The following is a 15,781-nucleotide window of genomic DNA, read 5'->3' as shown; positions in this document are numbered from 1 at the left end:
TTGTGAACCCAACAGCTCCAAGTGGGGGAGAAACCTATGACAGAGTCCCAAGCTAATAACATACGGTTGCAGTGCTCATTTGATGCACCTCCTAGCCAAAGACTTCAGTGTTCCAGAAATAAAGACTAATGTTGAAATTGCAAAATACTTCCGTAACAACCACTTTGCAGCAGCTGCTCTGAAAAAAGTGGGAGGACCCAAGCTAACTCCCACAAGATGCACGATGGAACTCAGTAGTGGACTGTTCTGAGCACTATATCAAGAACTGGCCTAATCTGATGACAGTTTGTGAACAAAAACGTGAAAAAATAGATGGCACCATCACAGCCAAAGTTCTCAAGATTGGGCTTAAGAGAAATGTTGAACACATGCTGAGTACCCTGAAGCCTATTTCTGTAGCCTTGAACAAAATGCAGGGAAATAGCTGTTTTATTACTGTCGCTGTTGAAATTTGGAAGGAACTGAGAGAGATAGAGAGATCTTAAAAAGAGAAATATACAATGACAGAGTTATATTACAAGCATTAAAAAAACGAATGGGACAAGCACCATCTCTAGCTCATTTTCTCACAAATATTTTCAATACTCGGTGCCGGGGTCAAATCTTAACTGGTGAAGAAGAGGAGTTGGCTATGACATGGACATATGGTGACCAGACAGCAAGTTTAAAAAACTGGGATGGGGGTGGGGGTTAATAGGAGTCTATATTAGGAAAAAAAAATACCCCCAAATCGGGACAGTCCCTATAAAATCGGGACACCTGGTCACCCTACATGGACATCCAGCAATCATCCCTCCATAATGCCAACTATAATAAACTTCTGAGCTAAGAGTGAACCATTCAAGAAATATATGTTTGCTGATGTTTTAAAGAAAGTCACACCAGTGAACTGGTGGAAGTCACTTATGTACTTGATTTCAAAGATTGTTGAAGTGATGATCTCACTGTTAACAGCAGTAGCTTGTTGTGCTGGTGTAGAAAGAATATTTTTTTCCTTTGCACTAATTCATTCCAAACTGAGAAGTTGTTTGGGACCTGAAAAAGCAGGAAAACTTGTTTTTCTTTTCCAGATTATGAACAAATAGGAAAATGAAGGTGAAGACGACTGACTTAGCAGCAGAAGCCAATATTTTAAGTTTCTCATGTTGACCTGGCTGACGTAGTCAATTTAATTTTTGTTTTTTTAATTTTAGGGTTTGTTTTTTTTAAATATTTCATTTAACTATTGTAGTTAAAAACAATTTTAACAAAAACAAACCTGATTTTAAAAAAACTTGAATGTTTAACTAAATGCAAACATTCATATGCTTGTTTTGTTAAAATATTTTATATTTGCTGTTGAAGAAAAAAAATCCAGAATACATAACGTTGCTGTTTTAGTTAAATAAAACAATTTAACAGTCTGTCTGGTGATGTTCTCCTCCTAATACAGCATGGCAAGGAAATCCTCTAAATATTAATGATTAACCTGTTGAACTGTAAAAGCAGCAAAGAGTCTTGTGGAACCTTATAGACTAAGAGACGTTTTGGAGCATGAGCTTTCGTGGGTGAATACCCACTTCGTCGACATGCATCCGACGAAGTGGGTATTCACCCACGAAAGCTCATGCTCCAAAACGTCTGTTAGTCTATAAGGTGCCACAAGACTCTCTGCTGCTTTTACAGATCCAGACTAACACGGCTACCCCTCTGATGACTGTTGAACTGGAGATAGATCACTTTCCAACGACTTCATCAATATCTGCTTCAATTACCTTTGGTGAATGAAATAACCAAACATTCATTTTCTGATATAGCTGTAAAACTAATCTGAAAAGTTTTCAAAATAAATCATTTTTTAAATGTATAGTGTGTACCTTCTAAAAATGAAACCTACATCTATCTCTGAGTTGTGAAGAATATGTATTAAGGTTATAACAACCAACAAGAATGCACTTATGTCAAAATCTATGATTAAATCGAGTCTTCCTGCCTAGTGATTTTTATCAAATCCACCCTGCTCATAATGAAACAAATGAAGGTTTATTTAGGAAAGAACAGAGATTCAACTAAGAACACGAGAGAGTGATGGAAACGAACAGTGACTACAAAAGCGAACCACAAAACACGCATGTGGGTCTGTACTTATTAACAGTTACCTTTCCTACCTGACACAATGACTGCTCCCGCCCCCAAAAGTTCAGTCTGTTGCAGTTAGCTGGCTTCCCGGGAACCAGCAGCCAAACATTCATGAAAACACCCCCGCTCCACAAGATGTTTCCTCAGGGAATTAATCCAGATGCCCTCCCCCCACTCTGTGTTACCGTGACAGTCTACTGTCTCTGCTCACACAGGGCGAGCCTGATCCTTTACCACCTCCAAGTGGTTTCGATTGTTTGCAGTTGTCTCTGATGGTTTCCATCGATTAGCCTTGCTCCATCCCAAGGCTGACAACTGAGCCTTGCAGTACATCACCAGCTAACCAGGGAGCGGTGACAACTCCCTCCTGCTTGAGTGGGCCGTCACCAAGACACATTATCCCCTGGTGACTAACTTCTTCTCCAAGCTCATAAAGCACACTGTCAATATAGTTACATTAGCCCCAAAGTACTACTCGCACATACACCTCACACGGATTATGAGGCTTGGTAAGTTACAAGCTTGCTGTAGATACCTTGCATGTCACCCCTCGGGGATAAATACCCTGCAAGACATGTGTTTGGTATAGCGAGTTGGTCAGGTCTGAGAAGAGACTCGTTTGGAATTGTGACGAAGTGGCAATGTTCTGGCTGTGTTCTGTAAGTGCTGAGTGGGGAGTATTGACCTGGGAAGGTTGCAGGGGAGTTGTGCTGGGGCTGCCTGCACTGGGGAAGGGAGGATACCTGAGCATGTAACCTGAGAACCCAGGAGGGGGGTTGGAGGCCAGGTAACACCTCTGCCCAGGAAACTGGAAAAAGGACAAAGGCTGGGGGAGGAGCCGGGGGGAGGCTGAGTGAGAGGCTGGGGGGAGTTTCAGTTTGGAGCTGACTGGGAAGTGGAGAGGGGTGTCCCGACGGGGCTTGGGCTTCCCAGCGGGGCTGTGGCCTCCCTGGGGGCCCCAGATGGACCTAACTAAGCGGGGGTCCTGTTGTCTGTACCGGCAAGCCCTGTCCTGGACTGTGTTCCTGTCGTCTAAATAAACCTTCTGTTTTACCGGCTGGCTGAGAGTCCTGGTGAATCACAGGAAGCCGGGGGTGCCGGGCCTTGACTCCCCTCACACTCTGTGACACTTTGCCACGGGTCACAGAGGTCTCAGATAAAAGCCACTGCTGCACCAGTCATCAATATCATTGCAAAACACATGCACAGATGCTGTTCTTAAGGGCTGTGTCTAGGGACTCGCCACTGGCAAAGGTGAAAAGCAGGTTTTCTGTCAGACAAATGTTTTTCTAGCTGGCTGGTTACATGTACATTAAGCAGTGTCTGGCTCACAGTGGGTCTCACCTCACTGATCCGAGCCGAATGCAGGATTGAGAAAACTTCAGAGAGAGAAAAGTAATAGGAGGAAGCAAGTGGCACCTATTTTCATTCCCTCTGGGGCACCTGGCATTGGCCACTGCCAGCAGACAGGATACTGGGCTGGATGGACCTTTGGTCTGACCCAGTCTGGCCGTTCTTATCTTACGGTGCACCTCAAAGCTTTGCTCTCTAGGACATTTGGGGGACAAAGATGATCCTTTGCCTGGGAAGTAAATGGACAGCAATTTGCTTCATGAACGCGGGGTCTCAACCAGACCTGGCTGGAAACGCGGGAGAGACTCCTGGGCCAGATAGCCTCCTGGCTACAGCAGCCTAACCTGGTGGCTAAGTGCAGTCTCTAGGAACTGGGCTGTGATTTTGTTTTCCATGCAGCCATTTGTTTCCAATATTCTTATTCGCTGTCCCCTGAATCTCTGTCTTTGATGACAAACGTACTCTTGTTTTCACTCTAAATATATGCAGGTGCTGTGTGCTCAGCAAGTGCAGGTCCCCGGCTGAGCGTACCAGCTGGTGAGTTCTGTGCGCCCAGGAGGGCTGGTCATTCTGAGAGTGCCAGTGGCTCAGGGGCTGGGCCCTCCAGAGGGACGCTCCGAGGACTCGGGGCTTGGCGGATGCCTATCGCTCCCTGCACAGAGGGAACGGGGCCTGCAGAGCCCTGGCAGGCAGTGCGTGTGCTGCCAGAGGCTGGTGGTTTCAGGGAGCTCACCCCCAGCAGGCACAGACAAGACTTCGTCACGCTAAAGGCAAGTGGTGGTGAGCGGCCTGAGAACACCACGGTGCCAGAGATTCCAGTCCAGGTCTCTCAAGTGCCAGACTGACGCCCCAGTGGTTAGTGCTCTGCAATGCAATGCAGGAGAGCCTGGCTCGAAGCCCCCCAGGGAACACTGCAGGGACAGGGCTGGTGCCCCAGGGGACCCCAGCTGGCAGTGCCCTGCAGTGCCAGCACTGATTCCCAGGCCTAGGCACAGGCTGGCCGAGGGGACGTTCCCCGCCCCCCCAAGGCGGCTCCGTTGGCCTGGTACCTGAGATGGTGGGTGGAGAGTTTCTCCAGCAGCGCACTGCCCAGGCGCTCGCCCGCCACCAGCAGGAGTGTGACGGCGATGTCGTGGTAGCCCTGGTAGTAGTGCAGCTCGGGGTGAGCCCTCAGGATGTGCAGGATGAGGTCGATGAGTTGCTCCTGCAGGACCTGGCGCTGCTCGGCCCGCATGCCTGTGCAGAGACAGAGGGTCAGAGCCCCAGGGTACCACGCAGTGCAAGCACCTCGCTCCAGCACCTCCACCGAGCCGGCCCCCACTGGAGCCTCTGGCTCCCCCACCCTGGCTCTGCTTGGGCAGGGGTGTGGTGGGACGACTGTCAGACAGGAGGTCCCTGCAGTGCTCCTTTGGCCTGACCGCAGACCCCTCTAAGCCCCTCTGGCAGTTGGTCCCAGGCAGGTGCCCATGACCGAGCGCACTGTGCCTCAGGCCCGGTACCTGGGCTCCGTGAGCTGCCCTGTCCCAGCTTCCTTGGCAGGTCCCAAGCGGAGACGTGGTCTCTGCTGCAGCTGGGCCTGCTTCCTTTGAGGATTAGCACCAAGGCCATGAACCAGAGCAGCCAGCAGCCCCCAGAGGGCCAGGAGCACAGCAGACTGGAACCAGTAATTCGGAGCTGAGGGGCCCCGTATCGTCCCTCCCCATCCTGTGAGCCAGCCACTCCCTCATCCAAGCCCTGGCTTACAGAGAAGAGGCAGAGAGGCCTGGGGTGGCCAGCGAGCCCCAGTGGGGTGCACGTGGGGAGAGAGCATGATCGCCGCGTTTGGTGCTGTGAGTTTGTCAGGTCTGAGAAGAGAACTGGTAGCAAAGAACAGGGACCCTTCGCTCTTCCAGCCTGACTCGCGCACGGAGCTTTCTCACCAAACCTTCAGCCGAGTGGCCTCCGCTGGCCCCATGAAGCCGGGTGAGACTGGTGCCCCACCAACCCTCCCCAAATAGTCCAGCACCTGGCTGGGCAGATTCACCCCCAGAGACAGCAGGGGAGCGACAGGGAATCTCTTGGCAGGGGGTGTGGGTAGGGGGCTGCTCCAGCCAGATGCTCGGGCGGGGGGCTGGGTTAGTGGACGTTCTAAGGCAGGGCTACGGAGGGGGAGCACGGGATCCAGCGAGGGGCACAGGTACCTTCCGAGGCAGGCAGCTCCCCTCCGGCACCAGCTCTGCACGGCAGAGCCAGGAACAGGCAGGACAGAAAGAAAACACAGTTACCAGGGAGACTCCCCTGCAGCACGCTCCCCGCTGCGCCGGACCCAGGCCGGGGTCTGCCTGGTGAGGAGGGGCACGTGCCGATCAGCGGAGCCGAGTCTGGCCTCAGGAGCCTGCGGGGGCCTCTGGGGAACCCTGGGCCCTACCTGGCTCTAGCAATGGGGAAGCACTTAACCCTTCCCTGGCCACTCTGAGCTGAGAGCAACAGCCCAATGCAGGAATGAGGGCCCGGCCCCTGGGAACACCCCACCCCCTTACAAAGCTACCCGGCCCCATCTTTCACACCTCTGGGCCGGTGGCCGCCTTGGGTCTCTGTCCCAGCAGGGGGGCCTCTGGGGAGGGGGGAACAAACACCTTCTCCCCTTAAATTCTCCTTTCCCCCAGCAACTCCAGCCACCCTCCCCCACAGCTCCCGTGGGAGGGAGGTGAGGCCATCAGGCCCCTGCCATGCCCGATCCCAGCACACAGCAAAGCTCTCCCCAGCTGCCACCACTTCAGCCCAGGAAGGGCCTGTGGGAACCTCACTGCCCACGGGTGTGTCCGGCACCAGGGCACATCTCACCTTGGGGGAAGCGGCGTGTGGAGCGGCTCACGTCCAGCTGCACTTGGGTGTAGTCCTTGTGGTGCTGGCGGACAGCCCTGCCTGGGGGAGAGGCAGTGGGGTCAGGGGCACCCTCCGGGCTAGCAGCGATCCCGACAGTCCCACACACCTCACCCCAGCTGACCTGAGGGTCTGCAGCGTGGACCCCAACTCTCAGAACAGGATGAGAGCTGAGGCAGCCCCTCCCCACCAGTGCCCCATATCCCTCCTTGGGTCAGCCTGGCACTGGGGAGGTGAGAGCTTGGGAAGCTCTAGGCCAGGATCGCTCGGTTAGGCCCGCCTGCCAGCCACACGGCCCCAGCTCAGATCTCTGGCTCGGGGGAGGGCTGGTGCCCAGGCAGCGCTGGCAGCAGTTCCAGTGTCACAGTGGCAGGGAGTGCTTTGTGCTGGCTGCCCATCACCCCGGCCCCAGGGCACGCCACGGAGATGCGGACTGGTGCCAGCTCACAGCCGGAGCTAACAGGGCAGACTTTAACCCCAGCTCTGATTTGGGCTCGGGCAAGTCTCTGGCCTGGTCCCCAGGTTGCCCAGGCATTAGTCCATCTCCTGGCTCAGGGTCTGCAGAATGGGGGTCCCAGCTCCACACCCAGGGTGGGGAGACTCAGTCAGCACCCCACCCCGTCAGGCTCAGTGTTCGCTAAGCCCAGCACCACCACGACGAGGAACCACAGAGGGTGCTGCACCCAGCCCCCGCTGAGCCCCTGGGCAGCAGCTGCTTGCCAACCCCTCTCATCCTTGCTTTGCAGCTGCTGTAAACCAACGCCTGGGAGCTCCCAAAGGGCCAGATGTTTGCAGTAGCTCGCAATATGCAAAGCAGCTACCGCAGTGACCCAAGCAGGCTACTCCAGGGGGCCTTGGCAGCCACACACATTTACACCCCTTCTGGGCACACCAGCCCACAACTCCCACGTCTAGCATGAGGTGCCACCCACAGGGCCTACAAGCCCCAGCACGCACTGCTCTCCCGGGGTCCCGGCAGGATGAAATGTAAGGTAAGCACCCTAGGAATATGAATTAGCCCCATGGAGATCTATCCGATCCCCATTACACAGGGGGTGCTGATGAACAGAGGGGCAAAGTGATGCGACAGCAGCAGAGGTGGAGAGAGAACCCAGGAGTCTTGGCTCCTGGGTCCCTTGCTCTAACCACTAGCCTATAGTGTCTCTGCATAGAACCAACCATGCAAGAGAGACCCAAGCACTTGCTGCTCATGGGACAGCCAATCAGAACTCCCCCTCCCCTCCGGTGCCTGGAAGCCCGTTAAGGCACTGGCCAGCCCAGCAGCGAGGCCCTGGGCACAGACGCACCCCCACACTCCAGGGAGTTGAGCCCCCCTACCTGGCTTGGGAGGCAGGTTGTACACATTGACGCTAAGCAGCTTCGGCCAGACCTTCCTGCGGATCTCATCGGTGAGCAGCCCCCCCTCGCTCAACGCTGCCCCCCGGAGGGTCTCCACGGCCACCGGGTCACTCGTTAGGGCCTGGTGGATTAACAGCAGCTTCTGCTTCCTCTTCGACCCGAGCAGCTCTGCCAGCAGGAGAGAGATGGTCACCGGCTAGGCCCTGCCCAGCTTGGCCGTCACCACCTGTATCCTTGTCCTGGCTCAGCCTGCACTCGAACCCTTCCCTACAGCGCCCAGTGTGCTCCTTCCCCCCCCGCCCAGGGCTCGGCACACGCTCAGCTCTGCCACGACCTAGGCCTGCAGACTCCTCAGGGAAGGGCCTGTGGGATGCACACAGGGAGGGGAGAGACAGGGAGTGGGGCAGCCAGGTTCCCCAGGTTCAACTAGGATAAAGGCAAACGAAGAAGCCTGGGGAATTAGCCAAACTCCCAGCTCCTCGTGGGGGGCCAGACCAAGGGAGCAGGAAGGCAGAGCTCCTGGAGAGGCAGCGATTAGGCACCAGTTTGGGTTTGGCTCCCATCACAAGACCAAGCAGCCCTGCGTAGCTGTGGGAGCCGCATGCACAGGCACCAAGTCGCAGAGCAGGGAGGGGAAGCTCCCACCTGGGACACTGGGCCCAGTTCCAGCCACCCCATTCCCAGAAAGCAAGCGACAAACTGGAGGGAACTCGGAGAAACGAGTCGCTGGAGAGTCTGACACGAGCAAGGCTTGGCTCAGCGACAGGCCATGGGGTGGAGACAGGCCTGGGGACGCTCCAGCTAGCACAGAACGCTGCAACGGGTCTCCTCAGCGACACTGGCTACCACAAGTGCAGCAGCCCCGTCCTCCGCCACCTCCGCTGCTCTTGCAGAGAGCAGAGTCTAGCTCAAAGTATTGCACGGCCTAGCACTGGGGAGTCCGAATGGAGTCCACCGTGGACAGCTCCGGTCCTCTGGCCCCAGGGGACCTTTCTGCCATCGAGAGGCAGAGTTTTCCCAGGGGCCATCCAGATTATGCAACAGCCCCCCAGGGACAAAGGGTCACCCCAAGGCTCGCCAGCCCTGCTCCCCCTGCCAGGCACACTCCTCCGACCGGCCTTCTCTCACACAGACCAAGGGGGCCGCTTACAAAAGGAAACACCCCACCGCGCCCCCAGGTCTGCCCTGGGGCTAGGGGGAGAGACCGGACCGTGCAGGATGGTGTCGGACACAAGACCAGGAGGCGCTCAGGCCCCCAGGTGGTGAGGGTGGGATACGGCCCTACAGAGAACAGAACAGACGTGGCTGCTCTACAAACCCCGAGGAGGGAGAAGGCTCATTCAGGGTGGCGCAGGGTAGCGGATGCTGGGCCTGTCTTTAACAGCGGCTCTAACGGATGAGTTAGACCAAAGCGCCTCTTTGCATCATCACAGGCCCTGGCTGGGACCAGAGCTGTAAGCACCCAGCTGAACACTGGGCTAAATGGGACCACCGGGGTCTCAAGTCCAGTCCCTGCTATCGTAGGCGACCCCGCCATGTAATCCTGACAGGACAAGTTCCAACCAGCACATCTGCACGACAAAAGCTGCCCCGCGCCTCCGACTGAGCGCAGCTCTCCAGGCATGGCCACAACAGCGGAGAACCAGAAAGCCCTTGACAAAGCCCCTCCCGGGAGGCTGCTGTGAAAACAAAGCAGATGGGGCAAGACGTAAAATCTTGTTGTGGATCAGAAACTAGCCAAGGCCAAAACCAAGGATGTACATGGGCAAAGGGTGCGTGAGCTCTCTGGGAAAGGGGTTACGGTGGACGGGAAGCTGGATACGAGTCAGCAGGGTGCCCTGGTTGCCAAGAAGGCTAACGGCATATTGGGCTGCATTAGTAGGAGCATTGCCAGCAGGTCGAAGGAAGTGATCATTCCCCTCTATTTGGCATTGGTGAGGCCTCATCTGGAGCACTGGGTCCAGTTTTGGGCCCCGCACTACAGAAGGAATGTGGACAAATTGGAGAGAGTCCAGCGGAGGGCAATGAAAATAATTAGGGGGCTGGGGCACATGACTTACGAGAGGCTGAGGGAACTGGGATTGTTTAGTCTGCAGAAGAGAAGAGTGAGGGGGGATTTGATAGCTGCTTTCAACTACCTGAAAGGGGGTTCCAAAGAGGATGGAGCTCGGCTGTTCTCAGTGGTGGCAGATGACAGAACAAGGAGCAATGGTCTCAAGCTGCAGAGGGGGAGGTCTAGGTTGGATATTAGGAAACACTATTTCCCTAGGAGGGTGGTGAAGCACTGGAATGGGTTCCCTAGGGAGGTGGTGGAATCTCCTTCCTTAGAGGTTTTTAAGGTCAGGCTTGACAAAGCCCTGGCTGGGATGATTTAGTTGGGGTTGGTCCTGCTTTGAGCAGGGGGTTGGACTAGATACCTCCTGAGGTCCCTTCCAACCCTGATATTCTATGAGTCTATCACCTGTGCAGCCCCATGCCAATGGAGCTCTGGTCCTGAACAGTGGTTCTGGGTTCTGTACTGGGACCAGTATTTAATTATTCATTACACAGGAAAAAACGACATTAAAAGAACACTATTAAGGTTGCCAAATCGAGCACTCAAAAATTACAAAATGCCTTAATGTGGCCCCTTTTGTGCATATGCATTACAATGCAGCCTTTAATTATGTGATCAGATACTATCTGTTCCCCAGGATTCCTGCCTCATTCAGTGCACAGGATGGATGATGCTCATTCTCCACTGTGCAGCCCCAGGCCTTATTCACCCACAGTATCTGAACCCTGCTCTTCAGCAGTATTATTCATTTCCTCACGGGCTTTTCCACAGCGCTCAGCACCATAGCATCTGAGTGCTTCACAAACAATTTATCTTCACAACACCCCCGGGAAATGAGCAGCTATCACCCCATTTTACAGATGGAGCACTGAGGCACAAAGGGATTCGTTCTGGGGTGGCCAATCTGAGACATCTAGGACCTCATTCTTCAGAGTACTCAGCATCACACAGCACTTTGTATGTTCAAAACACAGCTCCTGCTGAGAGCTCAGCGCTTCTGCAAACCAGCCCCCAGGGTCTCAAGTCAGGCACCCAGAAAACGAGGCGCACACAGTTAGCAGCCACCTGTCCATAGTCTGGTGTAAGTGACTTGCCCAGCAGCACACAGCAACTCTGTGGCAAAGGCACCATTCAGCTGCCTTAACCATGAGCCCAGCCTCTCTGCCTACAGTCCTCTGCCTCCTTCACTACACACCTTCCAATGTCTGCAGCAGATAAGGCAGCTGCCTTCACCACACAGCCCTGACTGCATCCCCAGAGCAGGTCCCTCCTGTTCACTGAATTGGGTGGGAGCACCACTGAGAGCGCAGGAGAGACAGTCCCAGTTGTGGTCGCTCCAGCCTCAGGGCTGGAGCATGCTCAGAGCTGATGGAATCTATTGAACATGTGTGAACTGCAATTTCTCAAAGGCTTGTTACTTGGCCAAATTTGGACGGATTTACCTGGGGATGGCAAACGGCACCACCCTGACACAAAGGCCAGGCCCATGCCAAATTTCGAGTCCCTGCTCCAAAGCATGGAGGTGCCAGAGCTTCTCAAAGGCCTGGTTGCCAGGATTTTAACACCGGCAAACTGCCTTTTCCCCAGAATTCATTCTTGAAAATGGCTGACCCCCACAATAGGGGGGGGGATAGCTCAGTGGTTTGAGCATTGGCCTGCTAAACCCAGGGTTGTGAGCTCAATCCTTGAGGAGGCCATTTAGGGAACTGGGGTAAAATTCTGTTTGGGGATTGGTCCGGTTTTGAGCAGGGGGTTGGTAGATGATTTCCTGAGGTCCCTTCTAACCCTAATATTCTATGATTTTAGCTGAAATTTTCAAAATAAAATACTAATAATAATCAGCCTGAAGCAGACACCTGGCTTGAAAAGCTTTATCCCAACCAATTAAAGACTGGGAAAGTTATAAGCAATTGAAAACAGGGTCTTATCACGGGAAATGTCTGGCACCCATAATAATGGAGGATGCTCCGAGCCCAGCCCAGAACGATCGGGGAAAGGTGGGAGCAGGGAGTGGGAGGACACCGTGATTTTAGCTTGTTGAGTGGAGAAGGCTGAGGAGCCTCCGAGACCCCGAAGCAGCGCCATGGCCAGTGGATTTCTTGTAACAAAAGCGCAGTAATGCCCTTTGGCGGGACAAGCCTGAGCTGCTCGGGCCGTTCGAACTGAACCAGAGCGGCTCAGGCAAGGGGCCAGGGCAGCACGCAGGGCAGGACACAGAGGTCCGGCTCAATGTGCAGCAGCAATCCAGAGACAGACAAAATGTCAGGACGAAGAATCGTCCTGAGGCTACCCCCCTGCCACTGTGTGAACCGCTGGGGCCGCTCCAGCCATGCTAGAGATGTAGCAGAAAGAGGGGTGGGGGTGGCTGAAGGGGAGTGCCGGGTATTACCGAGGGGCAGGTTGGCTCCTTTCACTGTCCTGGGGCTGGTGGGCAGCCTGCTGTCTCACCCGCAAGCCGGCAGCTTGGCAGCTTTCACAAGCACCCTGACTTCCAGCCAGGCGCCAGCAGCATTAGCAGCTCACAGGACTAGCTGGGGAGGAGAGGTGGAGAAGCAGATGTTGGGACGCCCACCCCCGCAGCTGTCACCCTCCCCTCTGCGGACACCTGGCTCGCGTGGGCCTGGCCCTGCGACTAATCCCACCACGGGACCCAGGAGTAGCCCTTCTGCGCGGCACCCGCTCGGGCAGCGGCCACAAGCCGGGACGGGTGTGAGCACAAGCAGGAAGGCTCCAGCAGGCTGCCATCCCCTACTCAGGGATTGCTCCCTAGACGATGCCTTCGACTCTTAGCCCCTCTAGCCTGAGGTGCCCCAAGTGATGGGGCTCCCAGCCCTCCCCCTGGGTGGGGAGGGGCACTGCAGCCTGAGCCAGCGATGGGGCTCCCAGCCCTCCCCACCTCAATGCATCTCACCTGCCTGAATTCCATCCCCTTCCTCCGGGCTCCACCCTGCTCCTCCCTCCTTCACCCCTACTTGGCTGCCTTCGCTAGACACATGGGGCGCTTTCAGTCTGGCCATCCAGCTCTGGCTCTCCAGGCCCTGAGCATTTCTGCAGCTCTCCTCCGAACTCCCCGCAGCTGGCTCTCCAGGGGCCAGTGCAGAACACACAATTCCAGGAGCAGCGGCCCCAGAAGCCGCATCAGGGACTCTCTCCTCCTTGCTCCAGGCTGGAGACCTCTCCATGCGATGGAGGCACCACAGATCTCATTGCAAACATCCCCCCACACCTCAGCCCTGGCGCCTCCAGCTGAGCGCTCCAGGGACAAGGGGAGGGGGCAGCCTCGGACACAGACGCGGCAGAAAGGCACAGCGGGTTTGGAAGCCACTACCCGCCGTTTTCCCTGTCACCGGCCGTCCATAAATCATCGCTAGAAACCAGAACGTTCAGAGCTGGCGTCAAGGCTATGACACCAGCCGCACGTCACCAGCACGCGCATGGGTCAGGCCCTGAGCGTCACAGCGCATCAGATGCTTCCCAGGGAGCCCCCAGAGGTCGAGGGCTCAGGGACCAGCTAATGCAGCAATATGCTTGCCCAGCTCAGTGCAGGCCTGGGGCACCCTCTGGTGCGATGGGATGCAGGGGTAGGAAGTGAGAAGCCATCAACTCAGCACACGCCACCTGTTCTGTTGGGTGCACCCGGCTCCCCTGCGCTCCCATCGTGGGTCCTCCCAGCTGTTCCACAAAGCAGCTCGTTCATGTCTTTTCTAGCAGTGAAATTACAGCCCTGCAGAGTGTCCCGTATTCCAGGCAGCTCCCTGTCCCTCTGGCGCAGAGGAGTTAAAGTGCCCAACTGCAGTCCTGAAGGTCGCAGGTTCAGCTCCATCTCGCACTGAACGGCCCCCTGCAGTTCATCCAGCTGCGACGCGGGTACCCGATCCATCGGGCTAGGGCAGTCAAAGGCAGAGGACACGTGCCGCTGGCTGTGAAAAGGACAGGCCGTAGGCACGTCGGCCGGATGAGCCACTGAACTCTATCGATGGCTCCACCGACGTCCACATTTCCTCCTGCAGCTCCTGCCTGAGCCCCAAAAAGACAGGCAGGGGGCCGCCACCGCTCCCTAAGAAGAATAATGGAGATATACCAATCTCCTAGAACTGGAAGGGATGCCGAAGGGTCATTGAGTCCAACCCCCTGCCTTCACTAGCAGGACCAAGCACTGATTTTGACCCAGATCCCTAAGTGGCCCCCTCAAGGATTGAACTCACAACCCTGGGCTTAGCAGGCCAACGCTCAAACCACTGAGCTATCCCTCCCCCTCCACGGCCTTTCCACCTCCGCCAGAGTGTAGCCCCGTAGGGAACGAGGCTGCTCCCTCACGAGACACAGCAACAAGGCCTAAATTCCCAAGCACCCGAACCCTCCTCCTCCCCACGCGGGGGTCGCGAACCCACCCTTGCCCAAGAGCATGGCTGGAGCGTCCCAGGGACCCGCATCATGAACTGCCAACCAGGCTGGAAGCACGGGACATGCGACTCCGCGACCCCCTCTGCCGCTCTACACAGCTGGCCTGAAGAGGCCTCATGGCCAGAAGGGTGAAGCAAACCTGGGGGCAGCACATTTCCCAAGCAAAGGGCAGGGGGTCATACACAACACACAACTCTGAGGCGGCTTTGGGAAGGTGTATATAATATAATGCTAATTCCTAGCGCTATCATCCACAGATCTCACAGCACTTCACCGGGTCCAGGTCACTATCCCCATTATACAGATGGGGAAACCGAGGCACAGAGCAAGGAAGTGACTTGCCCAAGGTCACCAGCAGGCCAGTGGCAGAGAACCCAAGTCTCCTGAGTCCCCACCCAGTGCCCTATCCACTAGGCCACGCTGCCTCCCATCGGCACAGGGCAGCCAGTCACCGGAGCCGCCTCTCGGCAGACTGCCCAGCACTGGCCTGTGCTCTGAACGCAGCACTCAGCCACCAGCGTTAGAAACCCCAGCCTGGGCCCGCCCCACAGGCCATACCCTGCCCCCAAGCAAGGCCAGCAGCGGCGCCCCAGGAGGACACAAGAAGCCAGTAGGGGGTGCTCATGGGACAGCCTGTGCCAGGGGAACTGCCTCCCTAGCCCCCACCAATTAGTGCCAAATCATGCCTGTCGCGGGGGGAGGGGCCGATAGGCCACTGCAGCCCTGAGAGCCCCACTAGAGAGCCCCCCAGCACCTCCCCCCACCCCAGAGCACAGGGGGCCCTCAGGGTCAGAGCCTGCTCACCTCCTCCCCCCCCAGGGCACGGGGGTCCCCCAGGGGTCAGCGCCCCCCAGCACCTCCCCCCACCCCAGAGCACAGGGGGCCCTCGGGGTCAGAGCCTGCTCACCTCCCCCCACCCCAGAGCACAGGGGGCCCTCGGGGTCAGCGCCCCCCAGCACCTCCCCCCACCCCAGAGCACAGGGGGCCCTCGGGGTCAGAGCCTGCTCACCTCCTCCCCCCCTAGGGGATGGGGGTCCCCCAGGGGTCAGCACCCCCCAGAATAGGGGTCACCCAGAGGTCAGCACCTCCCCCCAACCCAGAGCGCAGGGATCCCCCAGGGGTCAGCGCCCCCCAGAATAGGGGTCACCCAGAGGTCAGCACCTCCCCCCACCCCAGGGCACGGGGGTCAGCGCCCCCCTCTCACCTTCCCGCCGCCTGCCCGGGGGGGGCCGCTCGGCCGAGCCGCCCCCCCGCTGCCTCCGGCCGCCACCTCCGTTCATCGCCGCGGAGCCAACTCATAGCCCCCCCCCCGCCCCTTCCAGCCTGGCGGAAGAGCCCGCCCCCCGCCGCTTCCGCCTCCTCATTGGAGCGGCCTCCGCTGCCCATTGGACAGAACCGCCGTCGCTCAAATCCAGGAGTGGAAAGGGGAGAGGAAGCGGGGCGCAATGAGCGCTGGGAAATGTAGTTCCCCGGGAGCTGAGGGCCTTGGGTTGTGCCAAAGGAGGGCGGGGGCATGGACATGGACACGCGTGGGCATGGGGGCTCTGCATAGGAAAGGGTGGAGGAGGGTGGAGGGGGGATGCAGGGGGGGGGCAGTGATTTCCCTCCCCCCCCCCGTATTTCCCCAAC

General features: G+C 56.8%; 1 protein-coding gene across 3 annotated transcripts in view; it reads right to left on the bottom strand.

Moving 5' to 3' along the window:
- LOC123363653 (TBC1 domain family member 20-like) overlaps nucleotides 1-15,466 on the bottom strand; it is a 38,391-nt gene extending 22,925 nt beyond the window's left edge. The window contains exons 1-4 of one of the 3 annotated variants that reach the window (XM_045004879.1): nucleotides 15,357-15,466; nucleotides 7,672-7,860; nucleotides 6,295-6,375; nucleotides 4,521-4,707 (exon numbers count right to left, since the gene is read on the bottom strand). In XM_045004879.1, coding sequence (XP_044860814.1) covers nucleotides 4,521-4,707; nucleotides 6,295-6,375; nucleotides 7,672-7,860; nucleotides 15,357-15,432 — 533 coding nt within the window. In that variant the 5' untranslated portion in view covers nucleotides 15,433-15,466. The other 2 variants (XM_045004878.1, XM_045004877.1) reach the window with 2 other exon arrangements.
- Between the last annotated feature and the right edge of the window lie 315 nt (nucleotides 15,467-15,781).

This window comes from Mauremys mutica, chromosome 2, assembly GCF_020497125.1.
Source record: "Mauremys mutica isolate MM-2020 ecotype Southern chromosome 2, ASM2049712v1, whole genome shotgun sequence".
NCBI lineage: Eukaryota > Metazoa > Chordata > Testudines > Geoemydidae > Mauremys > Mauremys mutica.
This window is presented reverse-complemented; position numbering and strand designations above follow the sequence as displayed.